Here is a 21314-nt window from a genome sequence, read left to right as displayed (position 1 = left end):
CAAAACAGGTTACAGCCACCTCCCTGTTTGTGGGATTCTGCTGTGCAGCCTGGTGGCTCAGTGGTTAGCAACCATTGCCTCACAGCGCCAGGGACCCGGGTTCGAATCTGGCGACTGTCTGGATTTTATTGTCCCCGTGTCTCTGCATGTTTGCTCCGGTTTCCTCCCATAGTCCAAAGGTGTGCAGGTTTGGATGGATTGGCCGTGATAAATTGCCTGTAGTGTCAGTGCGCTGGTTGGATCATCGGAGATGTAGAGCAAGGAACAGATCCTTTGGTCCAACTTGTCCATGTGGACCAGTTATCCTGAATTAATCCAGGCCCGTTTGCCAGCGTTTGGCACACATCCCTCTTACACCCTTCATGTTCATGTGCCCTTCCAGATGCCTTTTAAATGTTGTAATTATACCAGATGACTCCTCTTCCTCTGGCAGCTTGTTCCATACACACACTACTCTTTGCCCCTTAGGTCCTTTCTGAATCTTTCCTGTCTCATCTTAAACCACTGCCCTCTAGTTTTGGACTCAACTATCCTGGGGATAAAACGTTAAACTATTCACTGTATCCATGCTGTTTATGACTCTATTAACTTCTCTATAAGGTCGCCCCTCAGCCTCTGACGCTCCAGGGAACATAACAACTCGATTATTCACTGAACTGGTCATCCTGGTGCTACACTAACAAACTATATGCAAGATTGAGAAAACTTTCCAATAGGACAAGAGAGTTTAAATATAATCAAAGGAGCTCCTCCAGCCACACCTCCCTTGGCCTTCCACAAATCATAGCCGTGGCACCCTGTTCATTCACAAATAGCCCTGACGAGGGTGGATTAGCCCAGGGGAAATGTGGAATTACAGGGATGAGGTATGGGGTGAGGACATGATGGGCCGAATGGACTCTTTGACCGGTAGGGATTCTCTCTCTGATTTCCCATGTAGAGCCAGTGCCCGGTCTTCTGATTTTGAAGTTCTTTTACTCCGTCTGATATAAAATATTCAAAGGTTGTCTCACTGGCTTTAATTTCCACTTTCCCTGGCTTGGTCAGGTTTGCTCCGGTTATTAGTGACCAAGAGCAGTTCTGGTGTGATATAACCAATTTTTTTTTTGCTAAAACATAATGCTTGCAAAAATCTTAACCTGCCCAATGCCGACCCTTGTAGGCGAACTGGATTTTGTGGTGTTGACCGACTGTGCTCCCCCCGCCCCAGCAACTTCCCTGAGCTAGCTAACTGTGCTCTGAGGCAAGGTTTTGACCTCCCTCAAATACTTCTAGTCCATACCTTCTAATTCTGACGCTGTTCACTCTCCAGCGTGTGGTGAGAGGTGTGCAGCACGGGAACAGACCCTTCGGCCCGACCTGTCCGTGCTGAGCAGACGTTCAGAATTCAAGCTAGTCTCATTTGGCCCATAGTGGGAGGTGTGTTGCTTGGTTTAGGAGGTTGGGGGTGTGGGGGATGTAAGTAAAGGTCTGAGACCTGAGCCAAGGGGTAATACTTTTCAACACTTCATCACCCACTTTGGGTCAGGGAAATACGAAACCCAGTCTTTATTGGTTGCGGGGGGTGGGGGGGGGGATGCAACAGATTGATTGATTGGGAAACCCGATGGGAGGGGTTGGTGCTGACGAAGTGGAGGGCGGGGTGGTTTTGGACAGTGGTGGAACAGGCCCAAGGGTTAAAGGGGAGGATCACCTCCAATTTCCCCAGTTGTGGATAATGATGCCTTGGGTTCTCGCTGCTTTACTCTGCTTGTGTTTTTTTTTTCTCTCTCTTTCCCCTCTGCCCCATTCCACCCGACAGTTTGCGATGCTCAGAATGTGAAAGTGGAACCCTTCGTTAGTGGGTTTGTGGGGCAACCGGCGACCCTACGGTGCCAGATCGTCGACCCCGACAGAACGCTTCAGATCACGCAGGTTACTTGGATGAAGGACCCCACCACCAGTAAGATCAACCTGGCTGTGTACAACCCCGACTATGGCACCAACTACCCCACCGATACCGGTGGCCGGATTCACTTCCGCCACGTCACCGACGGAGACGCCACGCTGATCATCGATCGCCTGGAGATGGCGGATGATGGGATTTACAGCTGCGAGTTTGCCACCTACCCTGATGGTAACCAAGATGCTACCACCAACCTGACCGTTCTAGGTAGGGGAAAATGCCAAAGCCTTCCTTCGACCCTCCAGTTTTTCCACCACATACACATACGGTGGCTTTGAGCTGGAGCTGAGCTCTGTCTCCACCTTGCCTGCCTCTCTCCACATCACTGGATCCCCCAATGCCAACAGCCTGGGGATCACCATTGAACTGGCCTTAACACACAAACATAGTGACTACAAAACCTGGTCAGAGCCTAGGAATCCTACAGCGAGTAACTCCCCTCCTGACTCGCGCGCGCCCCCCCCCACCACACCATCGACAAGACACAAGTCGGGAGTGCGATGGAATATCCCCCCACTTGCCCCTGGATGGGGGCAGCCCCAACAACACTCAAAAAGCTCCACACCATCCAGGACAGAGCAGCCCCCGCTCGATCGGCCCCACATCCACAAACATCCCATCCCCCCCCCCCCTGCACGACACTTAGCCTCAGCAGTGTGTACCATCTACAAGATGCGCTGCCGAGATTCACCAAAGATTAAACAGCACCTTCCAAACTTGCCACATTTTGCCATCCAGAAGGACAAGGGGCAGCAGGTACATGGGAACACCACCTCCTGCAAGTTCCCCTCCCTCCCCATCCTGACTTGGGAATATATCGCCGTTCCTTCAGTGTCGCTGGGTCAGAATCCTGGAATTCCCTCCCTAAGGGGCATTGTGGGCCAACCCACAGCACACTGACTGCTGCGGTTCAAGAGGGCAGCTCACCCCCACCCTCTCGAGGATGGGCAGTCAACGTAGGCTCTGTCAGCGATCCTCACATCCTGTGAAACAACTATAAGAGGCCATTCGGCTGTCTGGGCTCGTACTGGCTCTCTTTTGCAAGAACCCTATCCATTCTGTTCGGCCCTCGCCATTTTATTTCCCCCCCATTTTGTGGTGGAGGCCAAGGATTTGTGAAGTGCTGAACCTCCTAGTTCCCAGGGAAAGTTGCCTCTCAAAGCATTGTGACTCTGAATGGGGTGCTCTGCCAGTCAGCCCTGTTGGTGTGTGGGGCTGGGGGGACAGGAGTCACCTACAGAGGCCGGAGGGAGGGCAGATCACCTTCTCTTCTAAGTGGGACACAAGCGAGGCTTCCAACCGCGATCCTAAATCCTTGCCATCACCTTTTTTCCAGGCTAGCTTTGTCGTCTTGTTTTGAGGTGGGGGTGGAGGGGAGTGTTACGAGAAAAATGCAGAGTCGCTTTCTTCAAAAGGGTGGGGTGGGGGAGGGCGATTTTGAATTTGAGTAAATGCCTGATTGTTGATCCCAGGCCTGAGTCGCTCTAACCAATGATAACCTCATGTTCTGGAGAGCAAGTGAAGTTCTGGGAGGGGTGGGGTTTGACCCTCCTGGAGAGGTCCACTCGATCCTCGCGGTGGGTTCACGGGGTGGGCCTTGGTGTCTTGAACCCCCCCCCCCAGTATCTTTTGCTCATTGTTTATTTCTCCCCTCACCACGCAGCCAAACCTGTGAACATTGGTAAAGCGATCCCAGTCAAAGCTGGACACACTGAGGTCCCTGTGGCCATGTGTGCCTCAGTGGCTGGAAAACCGCCAGCCTCCATTACCTGGTCCGAGGGCTCCGGCAACGTCTCCGAAACCACCATCAAACACAACAACGGCACCTTCACTGTGAAGAGCGACTACATGCTGATTCCCAGCGGCGAGAACAACGGGGAGCGGCTGACCTGTGTCATAAATCAGAAGGCACTAGAACGGCCTCAGACCATTCCCATCACACTCTCTGTGCAGTGTAAGTGCTCATGGGTGGGCGCAGCTAACTGCCCCATCCCATCACTGCCGAAATCGAACTTTCTCTAACCATTTCAATGTATCACTCTTTAGACGTTGTGCCCTCGAGAGTCATACAATTCCAAGAGGTTTATTGTGCATCCAGGCCCCCTGTGCCCAAACCTGTTGTTCTCAGGTTTTCTTGGTGAATAAGGCTATTGATGCGCTTGCAATTCTGTCTCTGTGTCTCTGTCAGTGTTAATTACTAATGTGTGTGCAAGCCCGCCTCTCTTTCCCCCGCCGCGCCTCTTTCCCGTCTCAGCACCAGGGATCTGGTCTCTGTTCCACCCTCCGCCAACTGTCTGTGTGATGTTTGCACGTTCTCCCCTCGTGTCTGGGTTCCTCCCACAGTCCAAAGATGTGTAGGTTCGGTGGATTGGCCACTGGCAAGGCAGGATTGTGGTGGGATCCTTGATCCTTGGGGAGGGTGGTGTCTAGATGGGCCAAGTGGCCCCCTTTCTGCATGATTGGAGTTCTATGATTTTTTTTCTTCCCCACATGAATGTATCAATGTTACCGAGACTTGGAGATCAGGGGAGGTGACCCAAAGCTTGGTCACACACAGAGCTTTCAACAGCCTTGTGAGGAAGGGGATTCCAGAGCTCAGGGCCTGGCAGCTGAAGGCATGGCCCCCGATGAAGGAATGATAGGAATCACAGTATGGGGCTGGAGGTGGTGACAGAGATAGGGAGGGGGCTGGAAGTGGTGATAGGGATAGGGAGGGGAGGGCTGTGGAGGCGGTGACAGAGAGGGGGAGGGCGATGTTGTAGGGGGCCAGACGAGGGGGTGCTGGAGGCGGTGACAGAGAGAGGGAGGGTGATGCTGTAGGATGCCGGAAGTGGTGACTGAGAGGGGTGGTGTTGGGAGTGGGGTAGCTGGAGGCAGTGACTGAGAGGGGGAGGGATGGTTTTGGATGTCGGTGTGAGGATCCCAAAGCAGGAATGAGTATTTTTGCTCCTGGATCTGTTTGGGGCATGGTGCAGAACTTTTCTGTAAATCTGTGTCTGTGTATCTCTGAATTTCTAGATCTGCCTATCGTGATCATTGAGGGATATGACGAAAACTGGTATCGGGGCCGGGAGCATGCTTCATTGACTTGTAGTGCCAAAGCCAACCCTCAGGCTTCAAATTACAAATGGCTCATGTGAGTGTTAAATTCCTGAAGCAAGTTAACTTTTTATTTTGATCTTGTCGAAGATGTGTTGAGAGGAAAATGTGTGAACATCCAGAATGCGGGATCCAACAGAGTGTCACTGGTATTTTTGGTAAATGGTCCAGCACAGCTGGTTAATGAGGCCACTCGGCCCTCCAGTCCTGTTGCTGGCTGTGCTCTGAGGGTGGCTCATCTGAAGTATGGAGCGTAATGAGTTAAATCGAGGGGTCCCCTTAGCCCAACAGAAAGTCTAACTTAGCTTTCTGGCTTTCTCTTGCAAACACTCCTCTCCCCGTCCCTGAAACGCAGCACGTTTGTTGCCTGTGTCTAATGGGTATCGTTTCCCAAATTTCTCCAGAGTGGGTCCAATATCCGTTTGCCTTTATTGATTTTTCTGCGCGCAGATAACTCTCGTCTCTTTTCTTTTTAGTTTGGCTTCTGCGGTTCCCTCGCTTTACCTTTTACTCTGCAGTGGGTCCAGTCTAGATGACCTGTCCCTTCCTCACGTTGAGCCCCTGATTCCAGCAGTTTTGCCCCTTTGCACATTTTTCCCCTGATGCCGCTCACTGTTCGCAGCCCTGGTCTAAACTAACCATGACCTGACTGAGGGTCACGGACCGAGCGATCCTTCAGTGAAGGGTGAACAGCAGCCTATCTTGAGGAGACCTCATTTAAGGTGAAGAGCAGGAGGTTTAGAGGGGATTTGAGGCAAGGAAGGTTTTTACCCAGAGGCTGGTGGGGTGATGGCTGAAATGCACTGCCTGGGAGGGTAGTTGAGGGAGGAAACCTCACATCTTGTAAAAAGTACTTGGATGTGCACTTGGAATGTCATACCATTCAAGGCTATGGGTCAAGTGCTGATAAATGGGATTAATGCAGAACTGATGCCTTGCAGGCCCTTTTCTGGACCTTCCAATATGTGACTGAGTGTTCAACCAGCAGCTCCAGTGCCGTCGTCAATCATAGATAATTGGAGCTGATGAAGGGTCTAGGCCCGAAATGTCCTCCTTAATCGTGTTTGCACACCCTGTTTGGTTTTTTTTCCCTTGTTTTTCCTTCTGTTTTAAAACTAACCCTTGACTGGATTTGCTGGCCAAGTCATGCCGTCTCCTTGTGGCTTTGGATTAATCCGATTCTGTGGCTCCAGCCCCGGTGAGAGTCCTGCGCAAAATGACATTCTGCTTGCTACCTTGCCCCATCTCTTTCTGACAGTGCCGCCTCCCTCTCTCCATAGGAACGGGGAACCCCTTCCTTCCAATGTCCAGGTGGATGGGCACCAGCTGACTGTCAAGGGCGTGGATTACTCCGTCAATGGCACTTTTACCTGCCAGGCTACCAACAACATGGGCACTGGTCGTGCGAAGTTGGACATTGTAGTCCGTGGTGAGTCCTGTTCTTCCAGTCGGAGATCTGATCCCGAGATTGCGCGCTCATCCGAGGTTATTTGGGAAGAGAGAGGGGGCAGGGGAGCCCTGGTCAGTTTTCCTGAACCTAGTTGACCTCGTTTCTAAGGAATTTGGTCCGAGGCAAGCTCCCCATTGTTCCTGAATAGGAATTGCGATACCAAAAATGCTTCTTTTTCTAAACCCTGTTTATTTGTAGGCTGTATAATTTTTGCAAATAATGGAAAGACCTAACTTTGTTTAGCATTAACCCTGAGCAAAGCTTGAATGAGAACATTGATGTAGTTATAATCCACTTCCATTTGACTGTTTGTTTTGTTGCTTTGAGTGTTAAATATTTGACTGTGTATATGGCACTGTCCCAAGGATGGAGAGGCATTTTGGACTCTAAGATTATCGAAGATGACAGGATATGTTTAAGGAAGTGGTTGGAAAGACGAACAGTATTCAAGGCATTGATTTATAAATGTTGTGCTACAAAAACTCTGGTTAGGCCACAGCTAGAGTACCGCGTCCAGTTTTAAGAATGTTACGAAGGCGCAAGTGTGATATACAGGAATGGCCGATTTTTAATTTATAAAATAAGATGGGTTGGAGAAGTGGAGGTTGTTGGCACAAAGGGGAGATTAGATGTAGCTGTACAGGGTGAGACAAAATAGTCAAACTACTTCCATCAGCTGATAGCCCAAGTTGGCATGTACTGAACAATAGCACTAAGTTACACTTCTAACCTAGGTGTGATTTTCATCTTGTGTGGTTTAAATTATTCCCTGTGAAATTCTGGTAATTGTGTGTCTGTCCTGATTACCTCTGACAACTCGGCCTCTTGTATTTTTTTATTATTATCTTACTAATGATCCTGTTCCATATCACAATGTCGTTCACTCTGCTTGCTTCCCTTCTCTGGTTTTGCCAATTTTATCTTTTAAATCTGCATCACCCTGTTACCTAATAGTTCTTTTTCCTTCATGTTTTTAACCTGTCAAAACCCCCTGGAGATGTTGATAGCCTGTGTTAAATCTCATCTATAACCCTGACCTAAGGGACCAAGGATGTAATTCTTCGAGATTCCTGCCTCATGTGGACAGGGTGGTTAAGAAGGCATTTGCCTTCATTCCTCTGACCTTTTTAGCTCAGGAGAGGGCGCATTATATTGAAGTCGTACAGGATGTTGCTGAGGCCTCTTCTGGAGCACTGTGTGCAGTTCTGGTCACCCAGTCATAGGGAGGATACTATTAGGCTGGAAATGGTAATCTTTTCTGAATCGGGATGTTGCTTAAATTGCAGGGGTTTGAGATATTAAAAATAGTTTGGACAGGTTGGGACTTTTCTCCCTGGAGCGTCCAAAGTTGAGGGGTGACCTTAGAGGTTTATAAAATCATGAGCGACGTAGGTAAGGTGAATGACATGGGCCTTTTTCCTCGGGTTGGGGAGTTCCAAAGCTGAGAGCATAAAGATTTAAAAGGGAGCTGAGGGGCAACATTTTCACCCACACCATGTTTGGCGGGTGGAATGAACTGCCAGAGAAAGTGGTGGATACAGGTACAGCTATGATGTTTGAAAGACGGTTGGGTGAGTATGTGAATTGGAATGGTTTGGAGGGATGTGGCCCAATCCTAGACAGGTGGGACTAGTTTTGGCTTGGGAACATTGTTGGCTTGGATGAGCTGGACTGAAGTGTCTTGTTTCCTTGCTGTTCTAGGGAGAGCAATCCTTGTGTATTGAACTCCCTCATCCAAGTACCATCTATTCTGACCCGCTTCCAAACGCTTGGCATTTTGTTTTAAGTGCGTAGTTTCCACGTTTGGACCTGGTCCTCTGGCAGGGCCCCAGCTGGTGCCCTGTTTGCTTTGATTCATGGTGAGCTCAGACCTGGGGAGAGAGGAGCAGGCTGCGGACTGAAGTCAATAAGTCCTTCTTATTGGATGGGGATGACATAGTGCCGTTGTCCCTCTATCTCCTGGATGGCGGGGCAGGAGGTTGAGACAACGAGCCAAAATGCTGCCTTCATCTGAATCTATATTTGAGGGGACGTTTCAACCAACAGTGAGCAAGGCTGGGTCCCCTTCAGCAAACAGTCTCCTTTTTGAGAGCCTGGGGTGAACTAGCCTTGTGAATGCAACATTTCTTGGCAGTAGTGGGCTTATTTTTCACACCCTAAAGAGTGCGTACAGCAGGTGGAGGAGTGCGGTCGAATAATGTAGATTTTGCTGTGCCTGTGCGCGCGAGAGAAAATCGATCCCAGAGGGATAGCTTGCTCCTACCTCCTGCATCAACCTTCACTACCCCTTCTTCCCCACCCTCCCCACCCCCCACCCCCAATTTGCCTGTCATCTCTGCCCTGCTATTGGTCAGTCTGTCTTGGTGGTCGCGGCAAGCATCCCGAATGTCTACGAGCCACCGGTTTCTCTAAAGGAAAAAGAGGCACGTGTTTTAGGTAACGTCTTTCTTCTCGGCCTCGTAGGCCCGTTTTGTTGCTGAATTATGGACACTGCTGTGATGGGGATGAAACGCAACTGTCAAATTGTGCACAGCAGGATCCCACAAACAGCCCTGGGGGCCGCTGATCTCTTACTGGTGTTTGCTTTCTCAGTATCCCGAGTTTGAAAGAACAGCATTTGCGATGTGTGTGACAGTTTTGAATCTAAATGGGGTCAGACGCCACAGGGGGAGGGGTGGGGGTGGGTGGGGGGCAGCTGTTTTCTGCGCAAACGTTTTGGCTGAGAATTCTGAACTCCCAGGCTCCCTCGCACTGTTACGTGGAGGCCATCTGTATTTTTCCTTGGCAGGTTCTCAATACGAATATCATCTGTAAATAAACTGAACCGAGCAGAAAAATTTTGTTGCTTTTGATACCGATTTCCACAGCAGACTTTGCTGTTGTCGAAATGTATTGTATAACTGTTTTTGTCTTCATTCAGTTGACCTCCCTGATCATATTCCTCTTTTGCAAGGAAGGCTGACAAAATGTTGAACGTTACCAATTGTTACGAGTCATTCAAGTTCACCTAACTCACTTCTATTCCCACCATTGTCTAATCCCAGTGTTTGAAGGGTTCGGTTGTAATTTGTCTTCTGTTTCGAGCTGGGCTGTCAAGAAGCGGAGGCCATTCTGGGCAGCCGCCCCTGAGACACTGCTGTCCCCTTGGGGACTCTTCCTGCATGAAGTGAGACCAAAGCAGGCCTCGGTTCAACTCAGCAGGAAGTAGAGTGGTTCGCTCAGTCCATCCAGCCACTTGAGACCAAAGTTGGCCGAACTGTGTAGCTGGACGCTGTGTTTTAATGGTCTCTACACTACAACGGCTGATTTTTAAACTTGTCCAAATCTTGCAGCCCAGCAGCCCAGCAGCCATTTGCACGTAGCGGTCTCCCGAAGGAGCGATGGAATTAATGAACACCTCTCTTTTTGGGGTGGGGTGGGCCGAGGGAAGCAATAGTTGATTGATTCTGTGCTCTTTCAAGGAACCAGAGAGTGAGTGAGCTGGTGACCTGTATGTTTTGACCTCCAATTAGTTTGCTTTTTGGTGGCTTCTGTGAGAGTATGTGTGTCATCTGTCTGTGATGATTGGCCAAGTTTGGGACTTTGGGGATTGGTTGGATGGTGGGCGGGGGGGAGCTTAAATGAGAAACTCGTCAACTGTACCGTCAGTGCTTGTGGGCCAAGAAATCCTTGCATTTGTGTGGAGCCTAGTATGTCCACTCCTTTTGCAGCCAATGGAGTGTTTGTTTGCAGGAAATGTAGCAGCCCTTTTGGTGCACAGCAAGCTCCCACAATGCAATGGTGATCCAGGTGGATGCTGATTTTGTAGGGGATAAAGCGATGGCATCAGGGTGTATTCAGCCGATTCACAGTCTGACAATGTCTCTGTTTGATGTTGGGGTTTCCTGATTGGGGAGGGGGGGTGCGGTGGTGTCGGGCACCCTGTGGTTGTGTTTCCAACAAGCCAAAGCCCCTTTCCATTTCCACCCTGCTCCCACTGAGAGCTCTGGTGTGCGTCTCTGAAAGCCAGTGCAGCAACCCCCCCCCCCCCCCCCCTCCCCAATACTGCCCTGCTTGTGGGTGGGGAGGTGGGGTGCGGGGCTCTTTTTTTTTGTGTTCTAGACTAGTCCTGGAGTGGGATTTGAACTTGCTGACTCACCAGTAAAGCCATGTGTGTTGGCCCATTCTCCCTGCTTTGTGTACGCCAGCGCTGGCGATGTTCCACAGTGTTTAGAGTCTGCTCGAAGAATAATCTTCATCGACAGCAAATCCCCACTGCTGTCACTTTTTTTTGTGCGTGTTCTTCAGCTGAAGGAACTTCGCTGCGATAAGAGTTAATTCTGACCGTGAGCCCGAACTTTATATGGCTCTCTTTGTCAGAAGATCCACTTTTGGACAAAGAGTGCCTTTTATCTTCTGCTGTTGCCCTCCAATTGTAACGGACTTCAAAGAGAGAAAGAAAAAGCAAATCATTTCCGAGTAATACAATTGACTCGTGTTGGAACAGTCATTGTTTGTGGCTCCTTTCTTCACTGGAAAGATGTTGTGAAACTTGAAATGGTTCAGGAAAAGATTTACAGGGATGTTGCCAGGGCTGGAGGTTGTGAGCTACAGGGAGAGGCTGAATAGGGTGGGGCTATTTTCCCTGGAGTGACGGGGGCTGAGGGGTGACCTTTTATAGAGGTTTATAAAATCAGGAGGGGCATGGATAGGGTGAATAGACAAGGTCTTTCCCCCAGGGCAGGGGGAGTCCAAAACTAGAGGGGCATAGGTTTAAGGTGAGAGGGGAGAGATTTAAAAGGAGCCTGAGGGGCAAATTCAGTGGGTGGTAGAGGCTGGTACAGTTGCAACATTTTAAGAGGCCTCTGGATGGGTATATGGATAAGAAGGGTTTAGAGAGATATGGGCCAAATGGTGGCACAAGGGACTAGATTAATTTAGGATATCTGGTTGGCATGGACCGAAGGGCCTGTTTCTATGCCTTGTGTCTCTATGATTGAAATGGGATGAGAGTAATGGCATTAAACTCACTTTTCGCCTTGAGCATTCTGTTTTGAGGAGTTGCGCTGAAATACAAGTGTGGTACTGCTAGCCTCGTAACTTGCTCAGTTCTCTGAGCCCATTCTCCTGTGTTTGTTCGCAGATATTTTGAAATCAACCAGTTCAGAGATGCTAGGTAGGGTCTCTGGGCAAGGTGATGCCTGGGTCTTAGCTCTATAATACTTTTTGAAATTGAAGCTTTTCTTGGAACAGTTTTGTGGACCTGCTCTTTGTAGATGTTCCCACCACTGGGAAGGATTGAGGTATCAGACTGGTGTAGGTTTCACACAGTTAACCAAACCATACCCTTTTCTGAAGAGGGGTCTAGGCCTGAAACTTCAGCCTTCCTGCTCCTCCGATGCTGCTTGGCCTGCTGTGTTCATCCAGCTCTACAGCTTGTTATCTCCTTTCCAACCACATGTGTTATGAGGTGGGGAATGTAGTCACTAATGTGTGCATGATCGTGCTGATCGGAGACTTGACCTGTTTTTAATGATGTAGATTGAAGGGTAAATTAGTCAGAGGTAGGTTCTTCATGAGTATCTTAAGAAAGGGAGAGAGGAGGGTATAGAGGTTCAGAAGGGGGTTTTCAGGGACCTGAATGTATGGATGTCAATGGTGGACTCGTGGGAAATTTGGGGGAGGGGGACATGAGGCTGAATTAGGATGGATACATGGGCCTCACAGCGCATGCCTGAAATGAAGAATGCTGCAGGGATTGCTGCGGGAGGTGGGGTTTAGTGGGAAGAGGCCATGGTCGGGCGTGTGTGCGGGGCAAGTTGAATGGGTGTGTTAAAACCGCGGCATTGCGGACCAGCCTGTTGACTGGTGGAGCAGGCTCGAAGGGTGAAGGGCCTACTCGTGCTCCTGGATTTGGCAGGCCAGCCGAGGACGAGAGCAGAAACTGGATTGTACCAGGACATGGTGATGATGTGAGGCAAGGTATGTGACAGACAGTTCTAGAGATCCAGCCCCACCCCACCTCCCGGGTTGTCACTGAGCCCGATAATCAGATTTCCTGTCGTGTTGGTAGAAGAACCAGTGGCTGTGGGATCTTACTTTGCCCAAACAGGGCACGCTTTTCAAAGGAAGTCATTCTCGAGGTTGGGGCAGCCTCACTGAGCAACAGAAACTGCCTGAGGTAATGGGAACTGCAGATGCAGGAGAATCCGAGATAACAGTGTGGGGCTGGATGAACACAGCAGGCCAAGCAGCATTTTAGGAGCACAAAAGCTGACGTTTCGGGCCTGAGAACCGCTCATTGTGTGGGGACTGAGAGGATGTGTTTGACTTATTCAACTCCACCCTCCCCACAAGTCTGCTTCGCGTATGACCTGGACATTTTGACTAAGAGCAGTAAAGCATGAAGTGCGTTTTTTTTTTGAAGTGAGATACCAACATGACCAGCCAAGTCTTGATGTTAATATTTCCTGTATAAACGTTCTATCGTTCACATGTGAGAGTGGGTCTGACAGAGTAGATAACCAGCCCCAACAAATTTGCCCTGGCTCCCCCAGTTCTGGGCACCGCACCCTTCTTTCATTTTAGAAAGAATGTGAAAGCCTCCAAGAGAGCTTCTCAAAACTGGCTCTAGGGCTGAGGAGTGATGCAGAAGAATTGAAGAGGTTGGGTTGCCCTATCTGGTTTGACAGAAGTCATTTTAAATCTGGAGTGAATTAGATGCGGAGCAACTTCTGGGGGAAACGTTGAGAAATATAGGACGCTGAACTGCAATGGTCAGACGTGAACATGACTGGAAACTGGGTGAGATTTTGGGTCCGGAATACAGTCTTGTGGAGAGCAAGGTGAAGGCAGGTGGAATTGACACATTCAGGAGGAAATCGGATTGCTACGCGAAAGGGAGGAACGTTACACGAGGTGGGGGAGCTGGAACAAGGCGAATTGATCCTTTTTGGAGAACCAGGCACAGTCTCAAGGGGCTGAATGGTCTCGGTCTGTGCTGCACCACTTCTGTTACAAGGGGGCAGGACGACACCAAATGCCATCTTGCTCTGTTTTTTTTGGGTGGCAGTGCGGAAGTCACCTGATTGGCTGAAAGGGGTGGAGCAGGTTGCTGGCACTCCGGTTTTCACAAGGAGGGTGGGAAGGGTCGCACCAGCCAGCCAATTGCGGGCTGGCGATGAAGGCTTCTCTGGGATACAGCCAGTCTCGGCTGGCAACCTGAGTGGGAGCAGCATGTGACAAGGTGGTCAGTAGCCGGAGAGACACAGGGAGCTTTAAATAAGACGAGCATTTTAACTGCTGTTTGAACCTTGGCTTAGTTCTCGATCTCATCTTTCTGGGAGAGTCACATGTTCTGGAATTTCACTTGTGTCCTATTGTGTCTCGCCCTATCTCTTTCTTTCATTTTGCGTATATTTCTGTTTTGTATCTGTTCTAACAAAGCGTCATTGTAAGTGTCCGGTGACCAGGGAGGCTGTGTCCTTGGTTAAAACTCTATTCCAGTTGGACGAACTGGTCTTGTTCCCAGTTATGTACTGATGAGTGTGCAGTTGCGTTGACCATCTCTGCACCCCACCCATTGCCCCCTCCGCCCCGAATTATTGGGCAGCTGGGCCTAGCAAGTGTGAAAGGCAGTCAGCTCTGCAAGGCAGTGAAAAGCCAACTGGTGAGATCACCAGCAGTGACCCTCTGCCTGGTAAATGGTGAAAGCAGATGTTTTTTGGTAGCTGGGTTATGACTGGAGCTGTCATGTTTTTCTTTTGGCTTATCGTGACCTGAGCCTTTGCCCCCAACCATATGGTGTAGTGGAGAGAGATAATGGGAACTGCAGATGCTGGAGAATCCGAGGTAACAAAGTGTGGAGCTGGATGAACACAGCAGGCCCAGCAGCATCTGAGGAGCACGAAAGCTGACGTTTCGGGCCTTGGTTCTAGGTGTGATCTTTTGTCGTCTTGGAATTTCTCAGACTTTGGTGTCAGGCAGAGAGATTTTTTTTGGCAGTGGCCGGTGGATCTTTCCATTATTTGTGCTTGTGCAACGTTCTTTTCTTCCTTTCCTGTGTTTTACTGCGCGTTTTTGGTATTGGCTGTAATTCCAAAATATTGAAGACCACTGGGATGAGCAAAATTGCTGGTAAAGTGGTATCGAAGCTGGGCTTTACTATCTATCTGGAAGGAAGGAGACCAACTCTCTCGTGACTCCAGTCCTCACATTTCCAATCTTTTGTTGACTTGTGCATACCCCTCACGCAGTAGGACACTCGGCCACCTCCTGCGGGCAGCTTAAAAAAAAAGCCACCTCCCTCCCCCCAAAACTATTTAGAGGAACTTGGGATGAGATGTTCTCTGAATTTTTTTTTGTCCAAATATAGTCTGGTGTCAAATGACAGAACCACAATTATTTTTAATCCCGTTGCATTGTGTCTTTGGTACTTTATCAGAACGGCAGCGGGAACATCGGGAGGCCAATCGACCCATTGAGCTAGTCCTACCGTAACACTCGTCTCCCTGCCCCCACCCAGGGCCGGGGGAAAGTCTTGTAACTCCCTTATCCACAAGCCTCAATCTTTTCATTCTTTGAATTTTTTTTTGAGTTTTTTAGTTGAATTGATGGCTCCCAGCTTTCGTTCTCTTTTGTCCCCCCCACCCCCCCCCCGCCATTCCCCGGAAATGGAGGATAGTGGTGTTCGGGAGGTGGAGAATGAATGTTACAGATTTCAGTTTCCCTTTTTACTGTGAGGAAGCCCTTCCTGGCCCCCTTTTTTATGCATCCAACCCACTTCTCTACCCAAACGGAGGTCACAGACATTGGGATAAGGCAGTGATTGGTTGTCCAGCCAGGATTCCTGTTGTTGTTGTGTAGAGTGGAAAATGTTTGTGGGCTTGTTGCTAAGGAGACGCTGGATGACCGGGAACCTCCCCGATGTGTTTTTATCTCACCCCAGACAAACAGTTGCCACAGCCGAGCAACGTGGGAGCGATCGTGGGCAGCGTGATTGGGATCTTGGCCCTCTTGGCCATCATCGGCCTGGTTGTCTTCTTCCTGCGCAAGCGCCAGAGCGGGGAGGCCGGCTCCTACGAGACCAAGACGCGGGTCTTCGGCGCTCGCAACGGCGCCCCCCAGCCCGACTACACCTATCGGCCGGACTCGGACTCCGAGAAAGGGCCCAGTGCCACCGTGACGACCGGCTCCACGATCGTGGGCCAGCACACCGCCGAGGGAGAGAAGCTGCTGACGAGCGAAGCGCAGGATTACGAGAACGGGAAGGGGGAGGACTACGATGAGGACCTTGGCAGCTCCAAGGGCCCCGCTCTGACCCTCCCAGACCACCGTCGGGACGAGATGCAAATGGAGGATGATATGGAATCTCAGCGAGATGGCTCCATCATCTCCAAGAGAGCAGTCTATGTTTGAGGGTTCGGAAGCCTGTGCTTTTGTACCCCCACCCTTTTTCTGCTCCTTCTGCGCCCCCCGCCCCCCACCACATGTGAATTGGACACCGCCATTTCATCACCACCCAGCCCCTCCCCACCCCCCCTCACCTTGTGTGTCCTTAACTTGGGGTAGGGTGTATGAGCAGTGACACAATGAACTGCAAGTGTGTGTGTACGTGCATCTTGTTCAGAAGATAGCGACGGAACTGAGAAAAGCATCATGATCAAAGGGGCCTGGACTGACTGCCTGACAAAAACGGCAGAAGGATTTGGGGAGTTGGGTGGATGGGGGTTCAGGCAAAGGGACCTGTATCTGAATCGGGGGTGGGGGTGGGGGGGGAGAGAGGAGAATGAATGAATGAATGACAAGCAAGGGCTGATATCAGGACCGAGATCAGCTCGGCTTATTTTTTTTAAGGAAAAGGGCAGCGGAATTGAGGGGAGGATTGGGCTGAAGCTGGGGTTGGGGTGGGGGGGGGGGGCGCGGGGGGGAAAGCGATCATTTAGCATCTATGCTGTTGACTTGACCAACCCTGCTTAGGGCGGGGGCGAGGGCGTAGTTAGAGTCTAACAAACCTGCTTTTTTTTCCTCTACTGATTGAACATTGTGTCTGCGTGTCTCTCTCTCTCTCTCTCTATCTCTCTCTCTATCTCTCTCTCTATCTCTCTCTCTATCTCTCTCTCTATCTCTCTCTCTCTCTCTCTCTCTCTCTCTCTCTATCTCTCTCTCTATCTCTCTCTCTCTCTCTCTCTCTCTCTCTCTATCTCTCTCTCTATCTCTCTCTCTATCTCTCTCTCTATCTCTCTCTCTATCTCTCTCTCTATCTCTCTCTCTATCTCTCTCTCTATCTCTCTCTCTCTATCTCTCTATCTCTCTCTCTCTCACACACACACACACACACACACACACACACACACACACACACACACACACACACACACACACACACACACACACACACACACACACACACACACACACACACACTATTGCGTGCTAATCATTCAGGCTCTGGTGGGTATGAACTACCCTGAAGGCGCTCTGTGTGAGTGTGTGAGAGAGAGTCCCTCTCCCTCCTCCAGCCCTGTTTAAAATTGGCATTCAGAGGAATTTTGTTTTGTTTGTTGGGGCAAGAGGGGGTCGGAAAACCCTGCACTGTTTTCATGAGCCTTCCTTTTAAGGGTTGAGCCCCAAGTGGAAATTCCAGAGGAATCCAGAAGGTGGTCACCAATTCCGTGCCATTCCCAGCCACCTGAAGCCAGCAGTTGTCCTTTTCTGTGAAACTGGTTCCTGATTTTATGTCTTTTTTTTTTTAAAAAGATCCTGCATTTTTTTTTAACACCCCCTCCTCCTTCCTCCCAAACCTTTTAGTGCGACCACCCCATGCAGCCTAAGGTCCAAGCCTAGTGCGACCTTGGTTAGGTGTAAGACCAGTCTTGTAGCAGAGATTTTATTTTGGGTAGCTCCTTTTCATTGGTTCAATTCATTTTCTTTTGAAAAACACAAATGTGAGGGCCACACTTTCCACTTGAATGTCGGAGGCACACAGTCTGTTTTCTTTTGGTCTCTGATGTGGCGTTTGTGTGTGTGTGTGCGCGCGCGCGCGCGCGCGCTCCGTGTTGCACTGAGTGTGAGCAAAGCTTGGGCAATATGATCAGGCCAGGAGGAATATCAGACCACTTTGTTCAGAAGGATCTCTGAAAGCACTGTGTGTTTCATTTTGTGGTATGGACGACTTCGGGGGATTGTCAGATCTAAATGAGCTTGCTTGATTTGAGAAACTTCTGATTCCAGACCCAAACTGTTTTTAGATTTTGCCTTTGTGCATGTGTATATTTTTTTTGTGAATATATATGTATATAAAAAAAATTCCGATTTTGCTTTGCTTCCATTTTTGTATTTCAGAAAAGAAGTGCTTTCTATTGTGTGGCTATGTTTTGCCTTTTTAGATTCCGTTCCTGTCTAATGCATCCGCTAGCGTTTGGTATAATATCCTTTTTTTATTTTGTCTTTAACGGAGGAAAACTGCCCGCAGAACCGCATGTCAGGCACTCATCTGATCCTGAGCCTGTTGAGGTGACTGGTGACCAGAATGTTTGGTCAGAGAAGGAGAGGTTTGAAGGAATACTTAAAGGCTGGTAAATTCGCGGTAGCTGAAGGCATGGCTGCAGATGGTAGTGTGTTGTGACTCTGGAGGGGTGGGAGATCTTGGTAGGGTGTAGGGGCTGGAGGAGGTTACAGAGATAGGGAGGTGGGGCAGGGGGACCAGAGGAGGTTAGCGAGATAGGGAGGGTGTGGAGGGGATTACAGAGATAGGGGGTCAGAGGGAGTTACAGAGATAGGGAGGCGGGTCAGGGGGCTGGAGGGTGTTAGCGAGATTGGGAGGGGGTGTAGGGGCTGCCCCTCTGCAACAGTCTCTGCCCTCAGAGGAAGTGGAAAAGCTTGGGGGGTGGGCGTTTGACTTCTTAGTGAGTGTGAGATTGCGGTCAGAGTGCAGTTGCCTCCAGTGACATGTATATCCTTGACCATGCCCCTCACCAGAGACCGGTAAATGCCCAGCTCACTATGGACAGCGAGCTCCAAACCTAGCCCTGGGGGAGCGTGAGCTGAGAGTCTGTGTTTGCTCATCAATGTGTGAGAGACTCCTGTCTGTAGCCCCACACCTCTAATGTCCAGGTGCTTTGGGTGCAAAATTTGTGCTGGTGCGATCCTGATCGAGTCAGGTTTAATTTCCTGGATTACCAGTGGATGTTTATTGTGAACAGCAACAGGCTGATGTGTTAACTCTTGAACAAAAAGAAAAAGGTTGCTGGAAGAGCTCAGCGGGTCTGGCAGCATCTGTGAAGAGAAAAATCAAGAGTTAACATTTCGGGTCCAGCGACTCTTTCTTTGAGCTGCTTTCAACTCTAGTTACAAACTAGAACTAGAACTCTCTAACTGTAACATCCTCTGCACTCAGTCTGGGACTTCTGTCTCTGTGGGGCCCTTTCTGGTCTAGATGGGCAGATGAGTCTCGTTTGTATCTGTGTCTCTGTGTGCTTCTCTCTCGCTCTCACATGCTGTCACCGTTCAGAGCATCGTTAACTGCAAGTTGCAGAGTCTGATGACTAATTTTCTGACTCTTGGGGATTCTATTTCAAGCGATGTGTCAGAAAGAAATTTTGCAAGCCTGCTGTTTTTTTTTGTTAACAGTCGAACAAAAACCAAATGAGCCAGCAGCCGCTGGGTGCACGGTGAGATCCCCCTGACTCATCCCTTCGATTTGAGTCACGGGGAATCCTGAAGACTCTTTGGGCAGGCGTGGGGGATGCAGAGTGACCCCACCCCCGGCAACAACCCGGGTTCAGTTAGAATCCCTACACTATGGGAAGAGACCATTTGGCCTATCGAGTCTGCACCGACCCTCTGAAGGGGATCCTGCCCTATCCCTGAATTTCTGGTGACTCGCCCACCTAACCTGAACGCTACGGGCAACTTAGCAAGGCCAATCCACCCGAACCTGAACATCTTTGGACTGAGCTCCCAGAGGACACCAACGCAGACAGGGGGAGAACGTGCAAATTCCATGCAGACAGTCGCCCGAGGGTGGGATCGAACCCAGGTCCCTGACCTTGTGAGGCAGCAGCCCTAACCACTGAGCTGCCAGGCCTTGAAGTTATCAAAAAATCACACTCTCTCGAACTCTCCCTTCGCCTGGGCCGTGTTGACCCTCGTGTTAAAAATCCTCACGAACCGTCATTTCTCTCTCTCTGTCTAATCAGAGAGCAGTCTAAGCCCCTCTCTGGGACCATGCTCAGTGTTATCTTACCTGCTGTGTGCCCCATACAATTTTTATCTCTCTTTTTTCCCCCCATTCTTTGCTGTCTGTTTGTTTATCAGTATTTACCTTGCTGCTGTTTCCAGTAACTGATTCAACCTCTGGCCGAGCAGTTTAAAATGGTGCTTGTAGCCCTGATAAGTTTTTCTTTTAAAGACTGGCTTACATCTGGTGTTTGCAAACCGACCTCTTTCCCTTTTTTAATGGCCGAGTGTCATTTGACTTCCGTTTTTTTTTGAGAGTGACCATGTTGTCAGCTGTTTCTGTTTTCTTTTGTGATTTTTTTTAATGAATCGGTATCTTTTGGCAAATTGAGCAGGGTTGGATGGAAGCACAGGTCAGTGGGGAGGTGCGCTGCAGGGCCAATGTTTCTGTGTAGAAAGTTAGCCAGACTGATGGATGGAGGGAACGAGGGGCTTGGGGAATGAGTGTCGTATAACGCTGTAAAGGACCTGAAAGAGTTAACCATCACCATAAACGTAACTCCCTTCATCAGGGGACTCGAACTAAGACTGGCAATCAGAATTGGGTTACCCCTCGCATCTAGGAATGCGTCGACATGTACAATCTGGAACCTTGCGAAGGCCATTCAGCCCTCTTGAGCCTGCTCCCCATTTCCAGTAGAGCAGATGTACTCCAGCGGAGCCTTAGATTTCGTGGGAGCGTGTGTATCTTGGCTGTGATGTGTCTGCTGAGTAATGGGATTTGAACAAATGTTCGCTGTTCATCAAGCTGGGTGAAGAGATACAGAGGACCGTGGGTGTACCACAGCTCAGGGACCCCTGGTACGGAGAAGGGGCTGGGGGCATTGCAGAGGACAAAGGGTTGCTCAGTGCCTGATGATCCAAGCCTGATGTTGACTGATTTTATTGATGTCACGTGTACAGAGATAGAGTGAAAAGTTTTGTGTGTTCTACAGGCAGATAATGCCATTAAAAAGTGCATCAGTGTAGCAGAACAGCACAATTAAGATCACATAAAAGCAGAGAGGATTGAGAGAGCCCAAGGATGAGCAGAAGAAATACTTAACGTTTCACATTTCTGATGGAACGAGACTCCACATTCCCAAGTTCGAATGGGCAGGGTCAGAGGTCGATTTGAAAATAATAATTTATCGTGTTTTTGTTTCTGAATTACTCCATTGAATCCTGAAGCACAAACCACTGGGTAAATGATTCTGAGACTGCAATGGTACAGCCCTCTGTGGAAAAACCTGGCTCTCGAGCGAATGGGTTTAACTGTTGACCTCGTGAACCTTCAAAAGGTGTTGCCTGATATTGCACTTTTCTGAGACTGGCTAGTCTTTCATTTTCCCGTTCATGGGTCTGGCTCGGGACTGCAGGAGAATCATTAATATATAACCAGGGTCACCAAGCTGCTTTTTGATGGGAGGAGATGCTCTCTTCTTGCAAAATTGTCAAATATTACAGACTGGGCTTCTTCATTTACCGAAAATGGATTTGTGTTGAACACCATATGTCTCTCTGCCTTTTGTGACTGTACGGGACATTGGTTAGGGCCACTTTTGGAATACTGTATTCAATCCCGGGCTCCCTGCTACAGGAAGGATGGTGTGAGACTTGAAA

The 21314-nt window shown here is 49.5% G+C and overlaps 1 protein-coding gene across 1 annotated transcript in view; it reads left to right on the top strand.

Moving 5' to 3' along the window:
* The window catches only part of LOC125448506 (nectin-1-like), a 32736-nt gene extending 16367 nt beyond the window's left edge, over window positions 1-16369 (top strand). The window contains exons 2-6 of the mRNA XM_048523844.2: window positions 1802-2152; window positions 3609-3899; window positions 4964-5081; window positions 6325-6473; window positions 15421-16369. Of these exons, the coding sequence (XP_048379801.1) occupies window positions 1802-2152; window positions 3609-3899; window positions 4964-5081; window positions 6325-6473; window positions 15421-15890 (1379 nt within the window). The 3' untranslated portion in view covers window positions 15891-16369. The remainder of the gene's footprint in view (window positions 1-1801; window positions 2153-3608; window positions 3900-4963; window positions 5082-6324; window positions 6474-15420) is intronic.
* The last annotated feature ends 4945 nt before the right edge of the window (window positions 16370-21314 follow it).

The sequence above is a fragment of the Stegostoma tigrinum genome, chromosome 41 (assembly GCF_030684315.1).
Source record: "Stegostoma tigrinum isolate sSteTig4 chromosome 41, sSteTig4.hap1, whole genome shotgun sequence".
Lineage (NCBI taxonomy): Eukaryota > Metazoa > Chordata > Chondrichthyes > Orectolobiformes > Stegostomatidae > Stegostoma > Stegostoma tigrinum.
The sequence above is the reverse complement of the archived record's forward strand: the minus strand, read 5'-3'. Positions and strand labels throughout refer to the sequence as shown.